The sequence below is a fragment of the Sapajus apella genome, unplaced genomic scaffold (assembly GCF_009761245.1).
Source record: "Sapajus apella isolate SASKATOON/1434 unplaced genomic scaffold, GSC_monkey_1.0 scaffold23, whole genome shotgun sequence".
Taxonomy (NCBI): Eukaryota; Metazoa; Chordata; class Mammalia; order Primates; family Cebidae; genus Sapajus; species Sapajus apella.
Genome location: NW_022436963.1, coordinates 1,801,550 through 1,824,213, shown reverse-complemented (window position 1 = coordinate 1,824,213; position 22,664 = coordinate 1,801,550). Strand labels below are relative to the sequence as shown.

The window sequence follows — 22,664 nt, the reverse complement described above, 5'->3', positions numbered from 1 at the left end:
CTGGGCTCCTCTTCCCTGTTCCATGCCTCAGTTTATCCATCTCTGTGCCGAGGGCATGACCCTGACGGGATGCAGGCCCTGTCCCCATCCCTGGCCCACCTTGCCATAGACTCACCCTCTTGGAAGAGATGGTCATGGTCTTGACGGGTGCCGGGTCCTAGAAGGAGATAAAGATCAGCTTGGGACTCCAGAGACCCCGCTCCATGCCCTGACCTAGAGGTCTCGGGTCAGAGGCTGAAACTGGGGAGGGTGAAGGTGGGGAGGTCAGACTGGGTATTGTCACACCCACCTTGAAGACCTCCACCTCCTCCAGCATGAGCTCTTCCATCTCCTGGTCATCCTTGGGCAGCACAATGACCTTCTGTACTGTCCCGCGGTCTGGAACGGGCCGGGCAGGGCCTCAGTGAGGCTGGGGATGCTGGGGAAGGGGTACCAGCCTCAGCCCCTTCCCCAACCAGGGCCCAAACCCCCCTAGGACATTGGAGCAGGAGCTCTGTGACAAGGTGGAAGGGTTTCCCCAGGTCAGAGAGGACTGGCCCAGGACATAGGGGGTCATGGCCAGGGTCTGCCACCACCAACCCAGACCCTGATTTTGGGCCCTGCTGAGAATAGGACACTGGGGCATCCATTCTCCTGTGTCTGGGCTGGTGGAACTGTGGTGGGTGCACTGTGGCATGTGCGTGCACACATGACCATGTGGATGACCTGTGTATCCTGGAGGTGTCGTGTCTACCATCTGTCTCCACCCCTTTCCTGCCATACATAGGTCCCAGATGCCCTGTGTCCCTGCTCTCCTGGGCCCCTGGGGATGGAAATGGGAATGAGGTGTTCTCACCCCCAGCCTCTGTTATCCCAGCAGTAGGGAGAAGGCAGCAAAGGATGAGGATAAAGATGTGACTCTGATGAGCTTGCAGCAAGCCCTAGCAGGGCAAGCCCCAGCCCCAAGGATCTGCACCCCGCACCCAGGGGGCCCAGCGTGGGAGAGGCCGGGAGCAGCAGCGGGTACCTGTGCCCAGGAAAAGCACCTCATAGCGCCCGTCGGCTGCATCCACCTGGTCCACGGCGACAGTGGTGAGGCGATAGGGAGCACCTGTGCGGACCACCAGGGGCCGCCGCTGCAGAGGGTACACGGCCTGGTACATGAGCGGGTGGCTGCGCATGAAGTTGATCACCTCATCAGGATAGTCCTTGGTGGACTTCATGGACGGCGTGAAGGTTCCACCAGGGCACTGTGGACAGGTGGCGAGTGTCAGTCCAGGCTGCCCAGGCAGGGAAGGCTGGAGCCATTAGCTTCAGGAGAGGCCGCTGCTGCACTGTCTGTCCCTACCACCTTGACCTGCTCCTCTCCCCAAAGCTCCTCTCCAGGTTTCTGCCCTGCACCTGACCTCTGCAGGTCCTGCTCCAGCCAAGGTCCCACGTGGCCAAACGCCACAGCCATCTCCCTGGCTTAGTGTGTCATGACCCTGTGACAGCATTTGGCCGAGCAGACCACTCCCTTCCATGTCCTCCTCTCCACCCTGTCGTCTCCTTCCTCTCTGACTGTTCCTAGGATCTCAACCGTCTCCCTCTTGCACAGCTGACTGCAGGCTCCGATGTCCTTGTCACACACCAGCCTCGCTCTCCTCCTTCCTGAAGCTGTCCCCTGAGCCTGGGCTCAGCCTGCCCCCCACCATGGCCAGCTTACCTCTGGCCCATCCTTCCGACTCCAGGTCACCTCTGGAGGGAGGCCTCCCCTGACCCCCGCTGAGACCAGCTTCCCCAGCCCAGTCCTGACCACATGGAGCAGGAAGTGCACTGGATCAGATCCGCTGCTCTCCTGCTTAGACTCCCAAATCAGCTGTCACACCAAGATAAAGTGACACGCCTCTGTGACCTCTGAGACCCTGCCTGAGGCCTGGCCCTGCCCCTCTCCAACTCTTTGCCTCCTGTTCCTCAGCTGAGTCAACCTCCAGCTTGCCTCCAGCATCTGCCAGGAAGACCCTTCCCTCCAACCTTTGGCTCCCAAAGAGCCCCACAGAGGACCCTCTAAGGAGCAGCCGACCACACCCAGCCCACTGTCTTTGTCCCAGAATCCTGGCTGGGCTCCTCCACATCCTGACACTGTATGTGAAGGCCAGTCTGTGTGTGCATTACGGCCTGCCTATCCCGCTGGCTGGGAGGGCCATGATGATGGGGCCCATGTTGCAAAGGACCTGACCTGAGGCCTCTTAGAAGAAGAGGAAGGGGAGAGGCAGGATGAGCGGGGTCCTTACCGTCCCCGGCCGTGGGTAGGGCATCTTCCCTGAGAAGGGCATCCACTGGTAGTTGGGGCCTTCCTTGTGGGCAAAGGGCCCATTAAAGACCATGCGAATGTCAGCCATGGAGTAGACACACACGGCAGAGCCTCGGAACACGGAGCTGTGGGCAGGGCAGGTGCTGCTGAGCGGGATGGACCCTCCACCCAGGGCCCCTCCCCGAATTACCCCTCTTCACAGCTCACCACCGGGCTGGGGTCCTCCATGAGTTATAATCCCCCAACGGGGCCACACCCTGCCACTGCTGGCCCTGACCCCAGCCTCACCCAGAGGAGGTAAAGACAGCGTAAATGACAGGGTTCCTCACGTCCAGGGTCTGCTGGACAAACACATCCTCTGGGGGACAGAGGGAGAAGGTATTGGCGGGTGCCTTGGGTGGGGGTCCCCAGGCCCCACCCACTCCTGTGCAGGGGAGGGGCCCACCAAAGGCACCCTTACCACCCACCCAGCCTCTATCCCTCTCGCTGTAGCCAGAGTACCCTAGCCTGGGCTCAGCCTGTCCCACCATGGCCAGCTTACCTCTGGCCAATCCTTCTGACTCCAGGCCACCTCTGGAGGGAAGCCTCCCCTGACCCCCACTGAGACCAGCTTCCCCAGCTCAGTCCTGACCACATGGAGCTGGAACTGCATCGCACTCACGGAGCTCATCGAAGTGAGTCTCAATGCCATCCTCGCCCGGCACAGAGCAGACAAGCCGAGCCTTCAGGAATGTACTCCACTTGTTGACCAGGCAACAGTGACCACCATCATCATTCTGGGGGGTGGGGCAAAAGGCCAGGTCAGATCAGCTCTTGACCCCAAGCCCTGGCTGGAGCAGGGCTGATGAAGCCAGAACTGGTGGAGGGAATAGCCTGGGGGCCCAGCCAATGCATACCAGGCAGATGCGCCCGATGCGGGCGTACACAGCGGGGCTCTGCGGCGCCTCTGCCGACCGCTCACGGAAGAAGAAGTAGAGCTTATCATCATTACGCTCCGAGCTGTCAGGAATGAGCTCAGCATGGATGAACGATGGGTCTGCATGGCAGGGGTCAGCTGGGTGAGCCCCTGCTCTGATGGTGCCCCTGTTCTCCAGCAGAGTCCCCAGCCAGGTACAAGAACTCCCTCTCCAGATAAGAACTCCTCTCCAGATAAGAAACTAACCCTGCCCCAGAGAATCACAGGCTAAACATTTCCCCAATTCTCTGACGTGTGCTTCTTTACAACCTTCTTGCTGCATCCCAGACACATGGCCATGGAAGGGCTCCTGGGGCCACGCTTACCGTTCAGCCACCGGGAGTTGTACTGATCTGTGCGCATGGCCGTCTGCTTTCCGAGGGTGCGAAAGATGGCTGCGTCAGTGCCCATAAAATCGATGTACACACCAGCATAGAGCTCCTCATCTGTGGGTGGGCCAGTGGGTTAGTCAGGGGGCTGCTGTTTGCTAGAGCCGGGGCACAGCTCAGATGACTTCCAGAACAGGGTCTTATCTCTCCCCTCAGGTTCCCTGGGGCATGATCCTATCTCCAGTGGAGTGCTGGCCAGTGTTTCACCACTGGCTCTGGGAGGGTTGCGATTAGCAACTATCAGCTCTGATTGGTAGCAACAGCCCATTTCTGTGGTGTCAATACTCCCACCATGACTGATTTCAAGCTACCAACCTGGTGTCACTGAAAGCAGAGTCAGGAGAGCTGCCAACACCACTGTACAGTATTTCTACCCCACAGACATAACAAATGTAAATCACCTCAAGGGCACAGCTAACAGGCCGGGCACAGTGGCTCCAGCCTGTAATCCCAGCACTTTTGGAGGCCAAGGCAGGTGAATCATTTGAGGTCAGGAGTTTGAGACTGGCCTGGCCAACGTGGTGATATCCTGCCTCTACTAAAATACAAAAATTAGCTGGGCATGGTAGCGGGTGCCTGTAGTCCCAGCTGCTACTCAGGAGGCTGAGGCAGGAGAATTGCTTGAACCAGGGAGGTGGAGGTTGCAGTGAGCCCAGATCACGCCACTGCACTGTAGCCTGAGCAACAGGGCAAGGCTCTGTCTTTAAAAAAAAAAAAAAAAAAAGAGCATAGTTAACATTACAATGTAGTAAAGAATGAGGAAGCATACAAACACCTCAGTTTACTGGGCTTTGTGTGCTGCAAAGACTGCGTTTTTACAGAAGAAGGTTTATGGCAACTCTGTGTCTAGCAAGTCTGTGAGCATCATTTCTCCAACAGCACATACTTACTTTGTGTCTCTGTGTCACATTTCGGTGATTTTTTTTTTTCCTTTGAGATGAAGTCTCGCTCTGTCCCCCAGGCTAGAGTGCAGTCGCAGGCACCATCTCGGCCCACGGCAACCTCCACCTCCCAGGCTCAAGCAATTCTCCTGCCTCAGCCACCTGAGTAGCTGGAACTATAGGCACCTGCCACCACACCTGACTGATCTTTTTTTTTTTTTGAGATGGAGTTTTGCTCCTGTTGCCCAGGCTGGAGTGCAGTGGTGTAATCTCGGCTCACTGCAACCTCTGCCTCCCGGATTCAAACGATTTTCCTGCCTCAGCCTCCCAAGTAGCTGGGATTACAGGCATACACCACCACGCCTGGCTAATTTTGTATTTTTAGTAGAGACAGGGTTTCTCCATGTTGATGAGGTGGGTCTTGAACTCCTGACCTCAGGTGATCTGTCCACCTCAGCTCCCAAAGTGCTGGGATTATAGGTGTGAGCCACTACCACCAGCTTAAATAATTTTTGTATTTTTAGTAGAGACAGGGTTTCACCATGTTGGCCAGACTGATCTCAAACTCCTGACCTCAGGTGATCCACCTGCCTCGGCCTCCCAAAGTGCTTGAATTACAGGCTTGAGCCACCGTGCCTGGCTTACATTTTGGTAATTCTTGCAATATTTCAAACTATCTGTTATGGTGATCTGTGATTTTACTACTGCAATTGTTTTGGCACCATGAACCTCACCCATATAAAACAGCGACCTTAACTGATAGATGTTGTGTGTTCTGACTGCTCTACTCACTGGCCATTCCCCCATCTCTCTCTCTCTTCTTGGGCAATATTAAAATTAGACCAATTAATAATCCCACAATGGCTTCTAAGTGTTCAAGTGAAAGGAAGAGTCACACATCTCTCACTTTAAGTCAAAAGCTAGAAATAGGCCAGGCGCAGTGGCTCATGCCTATAATGCTAGCAGTTTAGGAGGCCAAGGCGGGTGGATCACTTGAAGTCAGGAGACCAGCCTGGCCAACATGGCAGAAACCCGTCTCCACTAAAAATACAAAAATTAGCTGGCCATGGTAACTGGTGCCTGTAATCCCAGCTACTCGGGAGGCTGAGGCAGGAGAATCACTTAAATCCGGGGGGCGAAGGTTGCAGTGAGCTGAGATTGCGCCACTTCATTCCAGCCTGGGGGACAGAGTAAAACTCTGTCTAAAAAAAAAAAAAGCTAGAAATGATTAAACGTAGTGTGGAAGGCATGTTGAAAGCTGAGACAGAGGCCGGGCACGGTGGCTCAAGCCTGTAATCCCAGCACTTTGGGAGGCCGAGGCGGGTGGATCACAAGGTCAAGAGATCGAGACCATCCTGGTCAACACGGTGAAACCCCGTCTCTACTAAAAATACAAAAAATTAGCTGGGCATGGTGGCGCATGCCTGTATTCCCAGCTATTCAGGAGGCTGAGGCAGGAGAATTGCCTGAACCCAGGAGGCGGAGATTGCGGTGAGCCGAGATCGTGCCATTGCACTCCAGCCTGGGTAACAAGAGCGAAACTCCGTCTCAAAAAAAAAAAAAAAAGAAAGAAAGCTGAGACAGGTCCAAAGCTAGGCGGCCAGCACCAAACAGCCAAGTTGTGAATGCAAAGAAAAAGTTCTTGAAGGAAATTAAAAGGGCGACTCCAGTAAACACACAAATGCTACGAAAGTGAAACAGCCAGGCCGGGCGTGGTGGCTCAAGCCTGTAATCGCAGCACTTTGGGAGGCCACGGCAGGTGGATCATGAGGTCAAGAGATCAAGACCATCCTGGCCAACATGGAGAAATCCCGTCTCTACTAAAAAATACAAAAATTAGCTGGGCGGGGTGGTGTGCGCCTGTAGTCCCAGCTACTCAGGAGGCTGAGGCAGGAGAATTGCTTGAACCCGGGAGGCGGAGGTTGCAGTGAGCCGAGTGTGCCACTGCACTCCAGCCTGGCGCCTGGCAACAGAGTGAGACTCTGTCTCAAACAAAAAAAAAAAAAAAGAAAAGAAAAGAAAAGAAAAGAAAGTGAAACAGCCTTATCGCTGATATGGTGAAAGTTTTACTGGGTTAGATGGAACATCAGACCAGCCACAACATTCTTTAAGCCAAAGTCTAATCCAGAGCAAACTCTCTTCAATTCTGTAAAGGCTGAGAGAAGAGACGAAGCTGGAGAAGAAAGGTTTGAAGCCAGCAGAGGCTGGTTCATGAGGTTTAAGGAAAGCAGCCATCTCCAGAACATAAACATGTAAGGTGACGCAGCAAGTGCTGATGAAGATGCTGCAGCAAATTCTCCAGAAGATTTCAATAAGATCACGGATAAAGGTGGCTGCACTAAACAAGATTTTCAATGTAGACAAAACAGCCTTCTGGTCAGGGCCAGTGACTCACACTGTTAACCTGGCACTTAGGGAGGCCGAGGTGGGTGGATCACTCACAATGGCTTCAACTTAAAGCCACCAGCTGCATTAGCCCCTAATAAGAGTCTGCCTGTCCTTTGAAGCTTTGAAGCCAGGCATTGACTTCTACTTGCTGGCCATGAAAATTCTAGACGGCATCTTCTTTCATAAGAAGGCTGTGTCGGCCGGGCGCGGTGGCTCAAGCCTGTAATCCCAGCACTTTGGGAGGCCGAGGCGGGTGGATCACGAGGTCAAGAGATCGAGACCATCCTGGTCAACATGGTGAAACCCCGTCTCTACTAAAACTACAAAAAATTAGCTGGGCATGGTGGCGCGTGCCTGTAGTCCCAGCTACTCAGGAGGCTGAGGCAGGAGAATTGCCTGAACCCAGGAGGCGGAGGTTGCGGTGAGCCGAGATCGTGCCATTGCACTCCAGCCTGGGTAACAAGAGCAAAACTCCGCCTCAAAAAAAAAAAAAAAAAAAAAAAAGAAGGCTGTGTCTCCCTCCCTTCCACTCTCTCTCTCTTTCTTTTCGTCTCCCTCTGTTGCCCAGGCTGGAGGCAGTGCCACCATCTAGGCTCACCATAACCTCCTCCTCCCAGGTTCACATGATTCTCCTGCCTCAGCCTCCCAAATACTTTGAATTAGAGGCACGTGCCACCATGCACGGCTAATTTTTATGTTTTTAGTAGAGACAGGGTCTCATCATGTTGACCAGGTTGATCTCAAACTTCTGACCTCAAGTGATCCACCCACCTCGGCCTCCCAAAGTGCTAGGATTATAGGTGTAAGTCACTGTGCATGGCTGGTTTACTGAATATTTTAAACCCATTGTTAAAACCTACTACTCAGAAAAAAAGATTCCTTTCAAACTATTACTGCTCATTGACAATGCACTTGGTTTCCATCAGAGCTCTGATAGAGGTGTATCAGGAAACAAATTTTTTTTCCTTTTTTTTTTTTTTTTCCCTGAGATGGAGTTTCACTGTCACCCAGGCTGGAGTGCAATGGTGCAATCTCGGCTCACTGCAATCTCCACCTCCTGGGTTCAAGCAATTCTCCTGCCTCAGCCTCCCGAGTAGCTGGGATTACAGACACCCACCACCACGCCTGGCTAATTTTTGCATTTTTAGTAGAGATGGGGTTTTACCATGTTGGCCAGGCTGGTGTCAAACTCCTGACCTCGTGATCCACCTGCCTCGGACTCCCGAAGTGCTGAGATTTACAGGTATGAGCTACTTCGCCCGGCCTAAACTTTTAATAATAGTTGTATCTAACAACTGGATCGGCTGGGTGTGGTGGCTCACTCCTGTTATCCCAGCACTTTGGGAGGCTGAGGCAGGTAGATCACCTGAGGTCGGGAGTTAGAGAGCAGCCTGACCAACATGGAGAAACCCCATCTCTACTAAAAATACAAAATTAGCTGGACATGGTGGCGCATGCCTGTAATCCCAGCTACTCAGGAGGCCAAGGCAGGAGAATCGATTAAACCCAGGAGGTAGAGGCTACAGTGAGCCAAGATCACACCATTGCACTCCAGCCTGGGTGACAGAGCGAGACTCCATCTAAAAAAAACTGGCTCAAAAAATTCCTGAAAATTTAACAATGTTCCTGCCTCTAACACATCACATGTGAGGCTCCCCACCAAGGACAGGCCCCGTTTTTCCTCATCAGACTCTGATTTGGGCTCTGCCATCAGATTGGGACCTTCTCACTTGCCAAGAGAGGCAGGATAATGTCTGCCACTTGACCCCAGGGCCTTTCCCAGGCTTGGAGGTAGCACAGAGCCCAACAGCTGCTCTGAGAGGCAGACTGTGTTAAACAATCAGAAAACAGGCAGTGTGCATGGGCCAGGGTCAGTGATGGGTTCACCCATGCTATGGGACTGCCCCTCAAACCAGCCCTGATAGGCACTTGGTTTATCTTCTCTTCTAGGAAGTCTGTCGTTAGGAGCGTTCTGGACTTTGCATGAACCATACTGTGTTTCAGGGTAGGACCTGGCTCCCTTGGTCCCCATCCGAAGTGACCAGCTGGAGGCTTATACCACCAAGTCTCTACCCTCACCTCACAATGGGCTCTGACCTGCACCCTCTCCCCTTGCCAGGTGGGGCCCACTGCGGAGTTCAGGGACAGCCTGGTCATGGTCTCTCGCCTTGGGTAAGTGTTGGTGCCATGCCCACTCTTCCAGGGCAGAGGCCACACATTGAGACTACAGATCTGGGGTTGGGGGCACTCACTGATGAGGGCTGACGCCGTGTCCAGCTTGGGGTCGTACGGACATTTGCCCTTCCCTGACTCGAGTCGCTCAGGCTCCAGGTAGAAGATGTAATCCTGCAGGGCAGAGCGGGGCTCAGCACCATCCAGGCCAGCCCTCAGCCAGGAAGCGTAAGGGTCACCAGGCTCCCAGGGTAAGAATGAACCCCCAGGAATACCCCGAGCCCGCCCCCTCCTCTCCCCAGAGCTCTTGGGCTTAAACTCCATCCAGCCAGGTCTCCTGGGGCAGAGCCATGCTGTGGGCTCCAAGGGAGGTGGTTCCTAGTCCCAGGTCTTAGGGAAGACCCGGGGATCAGTCTCAAGGGGCCCTGCCTTGGGGGCTGTGAGGTGGACATGGGAGTGGGCTTGTAGGGGCTGAAGCCCCTCCATGCCAAACGGCTCACAAAGACACTAGCCAAGGTCCCCTGGGCCACAGAGGCACAGCTCTTTGCTGTGGCTGCCTGTCTTGGGCCAAGAAGGGGTTGTAGACCTGGCCAGAGCAGGGGTGACTGGTTAAGGGTCTGGGGTTCTGTCCTTTGCCATCAGGTCTGGCCAGGGCAGAGAGCTCTAAAGTTACTGTATCTCCAGGCTTTGTACCCTACCTGTGGTCCTCAGGATGGACCAATGGGCCATGACCTTTTTCCTGCCCCTCAGCAGAGCCCCCAGGCTCCATGTCTCCCCAGGGAGCCAGGAGTTGAGGAGTCCAGCCCAGACCACATGGAATTCACAAAGCCCCCCGTGCCTCCCAGCCCAGTCTGCAAGATACTAGGAGCACGGTTGGAAAAGGCACTGGGACCAGGGTGAGCGCATAGGCCACAGGAGAAAAGTAGGCAGAGGGAGGGAAAGGGGCAAGGAGAGGAACAGAGGCAGGAGGAGGTGGCAGCAGGTGGCAGGATGGTGATGGGAAGGTGCACACAGGCCTAATTCCAGTTACACTCTGCACACGTAACTTCCTGCACACACAGGGGTGCACACACAGCTCTGAACGTATCACTGCCAGCACACGGAACCCCTGGCTCACACCATGGACACACACACACAGAACCTGAACGACCCTGTATTTCTGCACTCCCTACCACAGACAAACATGCTCTGTCATTCACTGGCAGCCCCTGCCTCCCTGCCCGCCCCTGCCCAGCCCCAGCTCTCCCAACCCAGACCTGGGTCATGACTAGTGGACAGATACCACCCGGCAGAAGACAGCCCCAAGCACGTAAGTGTGCAGGACACCTATGTCCACCAGATGACCGTGGAAGGCATGGGGCACGAACACCTGGGAGTAAGGTATCAGACTGCACACATGTGCTGCTTTCCACTCTGGGTGCTGAGTGAGGGGGGCCCACATGCACATTGGTGTGTGCTCTTGTGTGTGTACACACATGCGTTCTGGGGGCTAAGGCATGGCTGCCCCCAGGGCTCCCGTCTTCCCCACCTGGCGGCTTCATTTCTTGCCCATGGGGGTCACACTGAGGCCGACATAAGTCCAGCTGGGTACACCTTCTGAGCCTGAGGGCACTTCAGGGGAAGGGGTGGGGACAGGGTGTGGGCACAGAGGTATAGGAGAGGCCTTGGGGAGACTGGCCTCAGGTGCAGGCCCACGGTGCGTTCCACTCAGAGGCAGTGCTGCCTGGCAAAGGCCTGGAGGGATGAGGCCCACCTGGCGTGGGGCTGTGGGTGTTGGGTGGAGGGCACCATCCGTGGCTCTGCTGCCTCGGCCTCTGACCACCTGTGCCTGGGTCCATGGTGTGGCCTGAGAAGATGAGGAACAGGGGTTAGAGCTGGGGGTGGCAGGGGCTGGGGGAGCGGGCTCGGGCTGCCAGCTTCTCACACCACACAGGCCAGGAACACACGTAAGCACATGGGTCCCCAGAGCACATCTATGCGTGTGCATATACATACACATAGGCTTGGCACACACCTACAAACACACGTGCCCTTCAGATCCAGTCACTCTCACACATGCCCTACAAGTTCACACCAGCTCACACACATGCCCACATGGAAATGGAAAAGGGCAGAAGCAGGCAGGAGGGGGCAGAGCTGGGGAAGGGGCAGCTCCCCCCAACCCCCTGGCCCTGGGGGAGGAAGGCAGCTCTCCCCCAGGCCACATGGCATAAGCTGACCCAGGTGTCCAGCCTCCTGTCGCAAGGCCCCCACCAGGCCCTCTGGCTTGGCCACAGGGGCACGGTCCACAGGCATAGCCAAGGGAGCTGTTGCCACATGTGCAGCGAGTGCTTACTATGTGCCAGGCACAGTGCTAGGAGCTTTGGGAGCTTTAGCTCACTGCCTCCTCTTTGCACTGACCTGTGAGAAAGGCAGCGGTTAGCCCCATTTTCAAGTAAAGAAACCGAGGCTCACTGAGGTGAAAGAAGTCACTCACCCAAGGTCACAAGGCTCGGAAGTGGCTGGGCTGGGGCTGAAGCCCCTCCTCCCATCAGGACCCTGTGATGCAGATACCAGCAGGGGGCAGCACGGGGACAGGGTGGGCAGGGCTTACCTGGGCGCGGCGGCCGCGGTTCACATAGGTGCACATGGGGTTGTAGGCACCCGTCCCACACACATACAGGTGTGTTCGGTTCCAGGGCTGGATGAGCCTGACGAAGTTCCCACACTCGCCCTGGGGCCAGAGCGAAGGCTGCGTAGGTGCCCTGGCCAGGCCTGCCCCCTCTCTGGGGGTCACCTGCCCCCCTTCCCCCTGTGGACCCCACTGAACTCACATTGCCATCCTTGCCTGAGAGCACGCACTCCTCAATGCGCTGTTGGGAGGCTGCCCAGTGGATCTGCAGAGAGAGGGTCAGAGGATGCAGCCTTCAGGACATGCCCTGAACCCTGGGGCTCCATACCCACCCCACACCCCACATCAGGGACAGCCCTTACAATGAGGGGCTCGCGGTTGATATCGTGCAGGTCCAGGGATAGCACATAGTCCTTGCTGCCCACATACATGCGGTCGTGGTCCTCATCCTTGAGCAGGATTCGGTAGTCAGTTGTGTTGAGCAGGAAGTTGAAGAAATGGGCGGTGCCTGTGGCCTTCAACTCTGCAGGTGGAGGACAGGGCACCAATTAGGACCTTCAGGAGACCATCCAGCCATACCCCCTCTGACAAAGGGAAGACTAAGGCCCTAAGGTTCCCCTCAGGACCCCACCACACAGTGGTCTTTTTTTCTTTTTTTGAGGTAGAGTCTCACTCACTCTGTCACCCAGGCTGGACTACAATATCGAGATCTCGGCTCACCGCAGCCTCCATCTGCTGGGTTCAAGCGATTCTCCTGCCTCAGCCTCCTGAGTAGCTGGGATTTTGTATTTTTAGTAGAGACGGGGTTTTACCGTGTTGGCCAGGCTGGTCTCGAACTCCTGACCTCAAGTGATCCTGCCTTGGCCTCCCAAAGTGCTGGGATTACAGGCATGAGCCACTGCGCTCGGCCCACACAGTGGTCTTAAACCTCCAGCTTCCCTTTCTGGATCCTTCTCAGCGCCCTCTCCAGTCCCTGACAGGCTGGGAGGAGAAAGTGGGACAGGTAGGCAGGCCAGGGAAGGCGCCACACCCAAAGCTAAACCCAATTCACAGGCAGCCCTAGCTAGTCTCTGGCTCCCAATGAAAGGGCAGTGGGTACAGGCCCGGGTACGTGACACCATCAAAGAGTTTTTGCTCAGGTGGGAGTTAATGCTCCCATGCTCAGGGTGGGGCCAGCTTCACACGGGGGCTTAAAAGAGTTAATGAGCAGATAGGGGTGTGGCCGGGTATATCTGGGACAGCCCACAGACTCTGGCATGGAGCCTGGATGCCCTGTTCTTATCCCAGCTGCCCACCAGGCAGGGGTTACAGCTGGTACACAGCAAGGTCCTCACTTGGTCTGAAGCAGGTTAGCCAGAAGACCCAAAAGCCCCGCTAGACACACTGCCCTGCGGACCCCAGCTTCCTCCTGACCCCACAAGGCTGCTAATGGTGGAACTCTCAGGCCACCTTGAATGAGCCAGGACAGTCATTTCTGGGAAAGAGGCCCTCTCTCTGGTGCTACAACCCTGGGGCTAAAGGCAGGGTTCAACAGGGTCCTCCAGTTTCCCTTCTGTATGAGTCCAGCTGCCTTGGCCCTCCAACCCCAGGATGTTGGGGAAAAGCCCTTCCTAGGGATGAAGGACAAGAGGAAGCTCAGCCAATGATAGACAAAGGACTCCCAGAAGCTTGGGAACCTGCCTCCAAGGGGAGGGAGAGACGAGGGGTCCCCTTGGCAAGCCCCTTCTCCACCCACCCCCAGCTATCTTTAGCTCAGCAGAAGAAGGAACATTGTAATGAGGATGATGAATATTCACACGCACAGGGGGCTTAAGATAGCAGCGCACAGAAGAGCACATGTGTGTATACACATGGCACAGGCATGCACACAGCGCACACATGTCCTGCCACACATGAGGCACTCACCAAAGGGGTCACACATGTTCCATCTCCCCTCCCCAGCTGGTAACCCATTTCACAGGTGAGGCAATCAAGGGAGAGGCCAGGGCCAGGCCCCAAGGCACCTGGAAGGGGAGAACAGCTGGGATCCAAGGCCCTAGACACAGCCTGAAGGCGGGGCAGAGGTGGGCTGGAGTCACGGGGTTCCGCCAGCTGACCCAGCGCCCATGACTGACCCCAGGAACTCACTCTGAGAAACTAGCGGGTAAGGAAAGGCCTTGCCCTGCCCAGCCCTGACTGCAGTGACAAGGGAATGCAGGTGATGACCTTGGCCAACCACTGGGACGCAGGGACGCCGAAGGATCAAAGGGCCAATCCTGCCTGGCGATGGCCTCACCCGCCTGTCCGGCGGCGCCTCTGAAGTCCTGGGCAGGGCAGCCCGGGCACCTGTCCCGCACCTGTTGTTGGGCCACTCGGAGTCTCCCGCCTGGCCACTCACCCACAGTGACAACAGGAAAGTAAACATTCCCCCACCCCCAGGGCTGGGAAGTGGCCAGAGAGGAAGTGGGGCTGCCAGTGAAGCGCCCCCAGGCTGGGACAGCCCGCCAGGGGTTATTTATACCCTGGCTGGGGGCATGGCTTGGTCATGCCCTTACCTGTCCCCTGGGCTAGGGGGCACTTTGGGGGCAATAGCAGGGGGAGGGGGCAGAGGCTCTCAAGTGGGACACTTGAGAGTACCTTCAGACACAGGTACTCAGGGTAGGGGAAGCTTCAGCCATCAAGCCCCCAGGAACCCAATCAGCCATAATCCTCACCCTCCACTCTGCCAAGCCTTAGGCCTCTATAATCTGAACCGTGTGCCATGACTCCCAGAGCCCAAGGCCCAAGTCTGAGCCCCCACCCTCTCACAAAACCCCAGCACTCCCAGGCTCCAGCTCCCTCTGTGAGAAAGGCTGTAGAGAACCCTCAGAAAATGAGGAAACCGAGTCCCAGCTTGGCGGCAGGAGATGGGCCTTGACCCTCTCTCTGCCCCCTGTCCTCTGACTGCCCCTGGGTGGAGGTAGGGGTGGAGGGAGCCCCTCGCTCAGTCATCGAGCACCCACTGTGCACAAAGCCCTGTGCTCACGACACCCAGGGCACAGAGAAGGGACATGACATGCTAGAGCGCATGAGGGTGGGATTCCCACCCAGGTCCATGGCTGAAGGAGGGGGAGGCCCAGGGGAAGCCAGTCCTGGTGGGGGAGACTGCCTGCCAGGAGGGCCAAGGCCGGAAGGTGACTCACTCTCCATGGACAGGGCACATGACTCAGGACCTGCGGGATCCCTCCCAGTGGCCACGGGATATGGCGTCAATGGCTCTGATGTCACAGGACGTGATGCTTTGGTCACTGTGGAAACAGTGTAGGTGGGGAGGGGAGCCCCAGGAGGCCCTGTAGGGTGGGGAAGGGGTGGGACCCAGGGTCAGGGATCCTTGGCTGTGGCTTGGGTTTCTGAGTGAGCTTCATGACCCGAGTTGGGGGCACTCTGGCTCTCTGAGCCTCGTTCTGCAGTCTAGACCGTCTCTCAAGCCCTCCTGGTACTGACAGTCAGTGACTCTGACATAGGACTCCTGTTCTGATCTCAGAGAGAGGCTCACAGCCTGGCATTCCTTAGGTCTTCCCCCAACCCATCCTTCGTGGGTGTCTCTGCCTTTCAGGGAAAGGAGAGTAGGATAGGCTCCCAAATCCTTTCCCAAGGAAGCAGGCTTCCAAGTGTCACTACCTCTTGTAGGACATCCGCCCCCCCCACTCCCACCCCAGCTACCCCATTTCCTAGTGCTGGATTGGAGAGCAGAGAGAGCTATGGTGTAGGAAGGGGCCTCCTGTGAACTCAGCTCCAGCCTTCCAGTGTTTCCCTACCCCATCCCCAACCCAAAGGAGTAGAGCTTAATCCCAAATCACTTATCCAAACCCAGCCTACCAGAAGGGAAACAAGGTGGAGAGGGGTGGGAACTTCCCCGGGTCCCAGAACAAAGCTGGTGTAGGGTTCTAGCTTTCTCAACCCACAGCTGGACTTCTGACCCCCCTCATGCCAGATTGTAGGAAAAAATTGAAACAAGGGGTCCTGAGACAGTCCTACACCCCCAGCTGCAGACAGGAAGACTGAGACCCAGAGAGAGTGCTGCTCACCCCAGGGCACAGGGTGAGAGGCAAAACTGGTGTCCCGTTCCCTGCTCCCCACTCCACCACGAGGCAAAGGAACAGGAAGCCTTCATTCCTCCGAGAAACCTAGATCGGAGCAGGGGGTGGGCAAGTTGCCCTGGGTATCCTCCTCCAAAACCTGCCATCAGCAGGGGCCAGTACCAGGCCCCAGCTCTCTTAAGGGACAGGGACTTGGGACAGAAGAAACAAAGGAACCTAGGACCTGAGGTGGCATCAGCAGGGGCAGGGCTGATGCAGACCCAGCCTGGTCATGTCCTCAGGCCAGTCCCCATGTCTGCTCCACTTGTGCCAAGCAAGAGCACCGTGCCCCCCAGACTGCCATGGCAATGTTGAGGGAGGGGCTGGGAACGATCAAGGGTTCTGTGGGGATCAGGACTCCAGCCCAGATAAGCTTTGACCTTGAGGGGAGGAACGGTGGTGTGCCTGGGTGCTGTCTCCTGGGAGGGGCTCCCCACCCCCATGCTCTCACCCAGGCTGAGCACAGGTTGGGAGGGGTGGCATCCGGGAAGGATTTTCCCGTCATCGGGAAGGAAGAGCCTTTTCTGGCATCAGATACCTCATTTCCGCAGCCGTTCCCGGCCTCCAGGGCTCTCTCATGGCTGTCAGACACTCGGGGTCCTGGCCAGATCGGCCTGGCGTAGGTCCAGAGCAGGACCTTCTCAGGGCACAGGGGGCTGGGTCCTGGGCGTCCCTGGTCCCTCATCTCTGGGAAACAGCTGGTGATGCCTTATGTTAAAGGAGGGGGCAGTCGAGGACAGGCACTGAGGAGGCATGTCCACAGCCCTCACCCGCAGACCCCAAGTGGGCAGCCCCCACCCACTGCTGCCGGTCTCTAGGACATCAGGTCTGCATCCAGTGAGGCAGGAGCTGCTGCAAAAAGAGTGGTCCTCCTCTTGGGGCAGAGGTGGGTAGCCCATCCCCTTGGTTATAGCCCCACAAAGCATCAGGCCCTGACTGACAGCATCACCTGCCCCAGCAGTGCTGGGGACTGGGGGTGATAGATAGATCCCTGCAGCCTAGCTCAGACCTCTGACCTCTAGTGAGCTAGTGCGGCCCTAATCCCTGAGCTGAAGAGAGATGGGACTGGGGGCCAAGGGGAGGTGCCGGCCTGGGTCTTTGTTAGCGTTTCATCCACCGAAAAGACAGACCTCCTGACCTTCTGAGGAGGGAAACTGAGGTAGCCAAGGCTATGGTAGCAGTGGCCATGGGAGGAGTGGCAGGGCCCAGGTGGTCCCTACTGGGCACCCCCCATGGGATCCAGGAAGGGGTGGCCCCCAGGCCCTTTATTACTCCCCCAAAGCTGTGAGGGGCCCCCAAGGAAGGCCTGGGGACTGGGCTGGCCCCCTGGCTCTCAGCCTAATCCTCTTTTAATGAGCGGCCAGCCGGAAGGCCTCAGCCCCTGGCCACAGACCTGAAACCTTGGGAACCCCAGCCAAGCCAAGCAGGGGGCAGGGCGGCCCAGATGCCTTTGCACGTACTTTCCCCCTGCTTGGCACACCCACTAACACCCCAAAGCCAAGACCTCAACCCCTAATCGGGCCAACCCAGGGGCCAGCATGTGCAGAGACACACTCGAGAGACACCTGCCTTGTGCTCCCACAGACCCACTCTTGGGCACTTACCATTTGTTCAATCCCAGGTCCCAAATGGGGCTGGGTGGGGAGGCTGTCACTGCTGATCTGGGGTAGCTCCCCCAGTCCCTTTTCCCCCCATGCTCTGGATGGGAACCCTAGAAGCCAGACCCGAGCTGCCCGCTCCCTGGGGAGAGGTTCCAGGTTCCTCTGACCCTAAGCCCCTTGAGATCTGCCCTCCATACCATCCCTGGCCAGGCCTTCCAGATTGGAGACCCAGAGGACCTGCCTAGGAGCCACTCACACCAACCCCCATTTCTCCCCAGGTAGGTGAGCCAGATCGGTGCCAACAAAACCAATTATAGCCACTCTTACCCAATTAGCAACTAATTATGGTCTAGTAGTCCATTCAACATAATTAACATGTAAATGACGCCGCGTGTTTTTATTCAATAACCACTCTGATTGAATTTAATTTAAATGTCTGAACTGGGGACCCAGTTACCGTATTTCACCACCTAGAGCTGCCACTCTAGGAAACGCAGTGGGAAATGTTGGCTCCTCCAGGGCAGAGGGACCCAAGGCCACAGGGGGCAGGCGCCACTGGCCCTGGCAAGGGTGGAGATGGTTACGGTCCCTGTATCCCTGACACATCTATCCAAGGGGTGCAGGGAGTTGGTGAGGTCAGAAGACCCCCAGTGGGACCCTCAAGATGGGAAATCCCCTGGAATGAGGGGCCCCTTCTCGAGGGCTACTGTAAACATCCCAGCTGTTCAGTAAACACCACACAGGAGTAAGAGTGCAGCTGGGCTGAAACGCCGCTGTACACATTCCCCCCCCCGCCCCGTTTCAGAAACTGGAGGCTGGGGGTAGGGGGCAGGGGCTGGGGCCCGCAGGTCCAGGCATGCTGTTCCCACGCCCGTTCCGCTCCAGCGCTCACCTACTCCGCCCAGGACAGGATAGGCTGAGAGCCCAGATCATCCTCAAACCAGGAAAAGCCAGAAGTGACAGAGCAGCAGGATCACTCCCTGACTCGCCAGCCCAGAACCAGGGGATCCACACTTCATCCCCTCAGGACACCCAGTGACTTCTGACCTTCTGTCCCAGCAGATGGGGGCTCTCTGGCCTTGGCACCTCCACTAACCCCTGCCTACCCCTTGGTCCCATGCACCTGATCGTCCTAGGCCTGGGCTGGTAGTTCCAGAGGCCTAAAAGTCCCACATGGAATTTAGCAGTGGGCATGGTTGCCTGTGAGAACACATTTGGTCATTTACCAGCTGGGTGGGTCAGGGCTCCAGCTCAGCTTTGGAAGGACAGTGTGGTCAAGAGACCTGGCCCTGAGCAGGAAATGGGAGGAGGTAACCAGACCAGGAGATAATACAGGAATGTGCCCCAAGAAGTGTGAATGGTGTGGGAAGAGGGGCTCATTTTGAAGTGGAGGGCTGCACTGATCCATTTCTCAGGTGGGGAGAGTGAAAAGGCCATTCAGTGAGGGCCTCCAGTTTCACAGGCCCCCCCAGGGACCCACCCCCTCCTCCCACATTCCAGACCTGGCCCGGAAACCCCTCACTCCTTCCTCCACCACCTCCTCCTCCCCATGACTGCAAAAGACAACAAACTCTCCATGGCTCATTTACTCTGATAAATCACCCAGATGGACAGGCCAGGATGGGACCGACAGGCTGGTGGGTGTCAAGACCCTCCCCCTGCCCTGGGCCCAGCCCCCATCTCTGCCGCCTTCTCGGATTCCTTTGGTCCCTGCAGCCCCTTCTCAGCACCCACCCAGAGATCCTCAGGATGTTCCAAAGAGTCTTAGCCCCTCCCCAACATTATGATGGGAAAACTGAGGCATAGGCCAGACAGGTGCATGCTTGGGGTCAGCCTTGGAGGATGCAGTGAGGCAGGTTAGGAGCCCAGCAGGACTCAGCCAGTAGCCAGTCAAGGGCAGGTGGCGAGCGTTCTGCACAGCCCGGGCCAGGAAGGCGCTGATCAAAATGGCAGTATAGGCAGCCCCGGGAGAGGCGCCCTGGAGTGCCACCCACTCAGTCTTGGGGCTGCAGGAGCCCAAAGGGCCCCCAGATTCTAGCCACTTTGCCAATTGTATCATATGACCCTTAGAAGGCAACTGAACAGCAGACACTCGAGGCAGTGGACTCTGGCCGGGGGGAAATAAGGGCATCAGCACCGAGCCCCAAGTGGGAAGGAACAAGGCTCTTGGCTGAGTACAGAGACGTCCGTCCGAGGAAAGAGCGTGTCTGGGTAGGAAGCCAAGAGGGGTGGCAAAGGGAGGGGTGGAGGCAAGCAGGAGTAGGCGGAGGAAGGAAGGGAGAAGAATGGGGGAAGGGGGCTCTGGAGCAGAGGCTTCCTGATCCCTGGAGGGGCCAGTTGCTTTGGGTCTGTCTCTGCCCTGCAGAGATGCACCAGATAGACAGTGCTCCCCTCCACCCATTGAGAGTGCCAGAAGTCAGCCCAGTCCATCAGCCTGGATGATCCCTGCTCCCTACCCCACAGGCTAGCCCCCAATCCTAGGCCAGCAGCCACTGCCCAGAGCCCATTCTTTGCTGGGTCAGGACCAGTGGTCAGGGACTGGAGCCCAGGAGGCCTCCACCCTCTCCCTGGGGCTGCCCAGCAGCCTGGGTCGGGGGCTGTAGGCCTGCCAAGCTCAGGCACCCACGTGAGCTAGGCTTTGGATTCAGACTGTAGCCTTCTGGCATCCAGGCCTCTGGCAAAGGCCCTCTTGCTATTTCTAAGAAAAATGCAGCAGGAATCTTCTCTGCTTCTCCAAAGTTCCCAGGGCTCCTTGAAGCAGGGTTCAGATTCCCAGGATAGCACCAGGCCGAGCCAGGCAAACATGCTTGCTGCCCAGCCCTGCAGATGCCTGAGTGAGCAGCCCAGGTCAGGTCACCCCTAGCACACACTGCAGGAGCCAGAGCAACATTCACAGGACTTACTACAGCCAGCTGTGCACCCCAACCAGGCCTTGGAGCCAGTCTCTGGGGAGCTACTACCAAGGCATCACTCCCGCCAAATGTATCCGTTATCACTGGAATTTTTCCACGATACATATTTAGTACCTCTGCCATGAGGACAACGAGCTTAAAAACCACAAAGAGAAAGTACAACTCTACATCCTTGTCCCAAAAGCAAGACTGCATCTAGCATCCTGTCCTCTTCCCCAGGTGCCACACCACATGCACCCTCCCGGTGCTCTGGCTCTTCCCTCCCCCACAATCTCCCCTCTCCTGCTCAAGATGCAGCCCCCTCCATGAAGCCTGCGCAGATACCCATGGTAGGAATTTTCTTCCTCTTGACCCCACTCCACCCACCCCACAAGGCTCAGGGTCCTTCCTGGAGTCCTTTCCAAATACCACCTCCCTTACCAAAAGTTAGAATTCTGGATGAAGGGGTGAGATGGTGTGGGATTCCTTGGGGCACACCCCTGGACCCGCCCTCACCTGCCCACCAGCATGAGGACCGCTCCTGGTGACTGAGACTTCCTCCACAGTGACCATACTCACACAATTAATCCTACTGACAACACAATGAGGCCAGTATTGTTCTTACTCCCATTTTCCAGAAAAGGCAGTGGGAACACAGAATGACATTCACCAAGCAAGGTCTACCCACAGCCAGGATGCAAGCAAGACAGTCTGAGCCGTCAGGATGCTGCTTCCACAGGGCCACTGCCATTCCCACCTTACACAGGGGAAACCAGGGCTCAGAGAGGCTAAGCCACTTGGCTGAACTCACACAGCTAACACTGGTAGAACTGGGTTTTGCCTTCAGGACCAGTCAGCTCAACCACCACCACCACTTCTGCATTACACCAAATGTAAGCACCCTACTCTCCTGAGTGAGGAGATGGAGGTCTCCCAAGGGTCAAGGACCAGGTACCCATGGCCCTAAGCCCACCTTCTGAGCTATTACCACCTCTGGAGGGGTCAAGGGGCCGGAGGTGCATACACACAGGTGCAGACAGCCAAGGCTCACTGTCTCCCAAGCTGCAGGGTGAAAGATGCCTTTATGGGCCAGGGTGAGATTTTTATCTTGGTGGTTTCTCTTTAAATTCTTTACGATTACGAAGCAGTGGGGGCTGCCAAGGAACATGATTTACTCCTTGAGCATGCACCAGCTCCTCGCTTAGTGCCAAGGGAAGCTGGAGCTCGGGAGGGAAGGGTGGGCATCATGCCAGGGAACCAGAGACAAGGCCTGTGCTGTGGAGGCCCAGCCAGTGGCGGTCCCATCTGAAGCTCCACTGGGTGTCAGGCAGGTTCTCGGGCAAGCACGAGGACCCTGTCACCATTTTCTCCAAAGGCCAATTCCTAGCCAGGAGGGGGATGGGCAGCTTCCAGAACTTCCCAACTCCAAAGCGGCCACTTCCGTGTCTTCTCTCAGGAGTAAGGCAGCTCCCATTTCCAGAAAACTGAAACCCCAGATCTGGGCTCAAGGGATCCGGGCTCAAGTTCATGCTTTGGGTCTTCCTTCCTCCCTCACCCCTCCCTGGAACACTCACCCCTCCCTGGCTTGTAAGCTCTGACCCCCACTGTAGCTGCCAGAGCCATCTGACCCCTGCCTAGCTCCCTGGTGCCACACTGGCCTCAAAGCTCCTGGGCCTCCTCCCCCTCATCCCCACTGAAGCCCCATGCCTTGCTCTGGCTGGCCAAGGAGCCCCTGGGGTGCAAGAGCAGGTCCTCTAGCTCTCCAGCCCCACCCCTACTCCTGCACCAGGCCTGAGGGCTAAGGCCCCATTAAGGCTTGCTATAGGCACCTCAACCCACACCAACTCCTGGGGGAAAGTTAACAGGCTGTGACCCTTCCTAACCTCCAACCTCATCATCTCCAAATCTGGCAACTTTGGTCCTCTGATACCACATGAAAATTATGTGAGCAGTGGCACTGTTCTGGGCCATTGGCCCTACAGGCTCAGAAGTCCAGCCAAGTGGGTGGGCGGGCAGTGACCAGCACCCAACAATACACCCTTCACCAGCAGAGCTTCCCTCCCCTCTGAGCAAGCCAGTTATTCCTGGAGTCAGAGGGCCCAAACTCCAGGCTGCTCTGGAACAGGAGCCCTTTTCTCTCTTGGGCCATGGTGTTCCCATCTCTGACATGAGAGGCCTTCCTAGGGACCCTGCTCAGTGGAAGGGCTATAGTGATAGGGGGCCAAATTTACAGCCTGGAAATAAGCAAACCCCAATTCTATTGCTTCAGCAGACAGATGGCATGGGGAGCCTGCCCAGTGCAACCCCAGCCCTTTCTTTGGGAAACGAGGCTAGAAAGCCTAAGGCGGCACTGTAGGATGCTGGACCCTTGTTCCTAGATCATGCAGAGTCTGTGTCTCCAGCACCT

At 56.7% G+C, this 22,664-nt stretch overlaps 1 protein-coding gene across 4 annotated transcripts in view; it reads right to left on the bottom strand.

Annotated features, from left to right (window-relative positions):
- SEMA3F (semaphorin 3F) overlaps positions 1-22,664 on the bottom strand; it is a 33,693-nt gene that overhangs the window by 3,241 nt on the left and 7,788 nt on the right. For 3 of the 4 annotated variants that reach the window (XM_032289909.1, XM_032289912.1, XM_032289911.1), the window contains exons 3-15: positions 12,031-12,191; positions 11,871-11,933; positions 11,651-11,770; positions 10,811-10,903; positions 9,138-9,231; positions 3,554-3,673; positions 3,169-3,308; positions 2,934-3,048; positions 2,561-2,630; positions 2,253-2,397; positions 1,007-1,229; positions 290-378; positions 116-157 (exon numbers count right to left, since the gene is read on the bottom strand). In XM_032289909.1, the coding sequence (XP_032145800.1) occupies positions 116-157; positions 290-378; positions 1,007-1,229; positions 2,253-2,397; positions 2,561-2,630; positions 2,934-3,048; positions 3,169-3,308; positions 3,554-3,673; positions 9,138-9,231; positions 10,811-10,903; positions 11,651-11,770; positions 11,871-11,933; positions 12,031-12,191 (1,475 nt within the window). The remainder of the gene's footprint in view (positions 1-115; positions 158-289; positions 379-1,006; positions 1,230-2,252; positions 2,398-2,560; positions 2,631-2,933; positions 3,049-3,168; positions 3,309-3,553; positions 3,674-9,137; positions 9,232-10,810; positions 10,904-11,650; positions 11,771-11,870; positions 11,934-12,030; positions 12,192-22,664) is intronic. The other variant, XM_032289913.1, reaches the window with a different exon arrangement.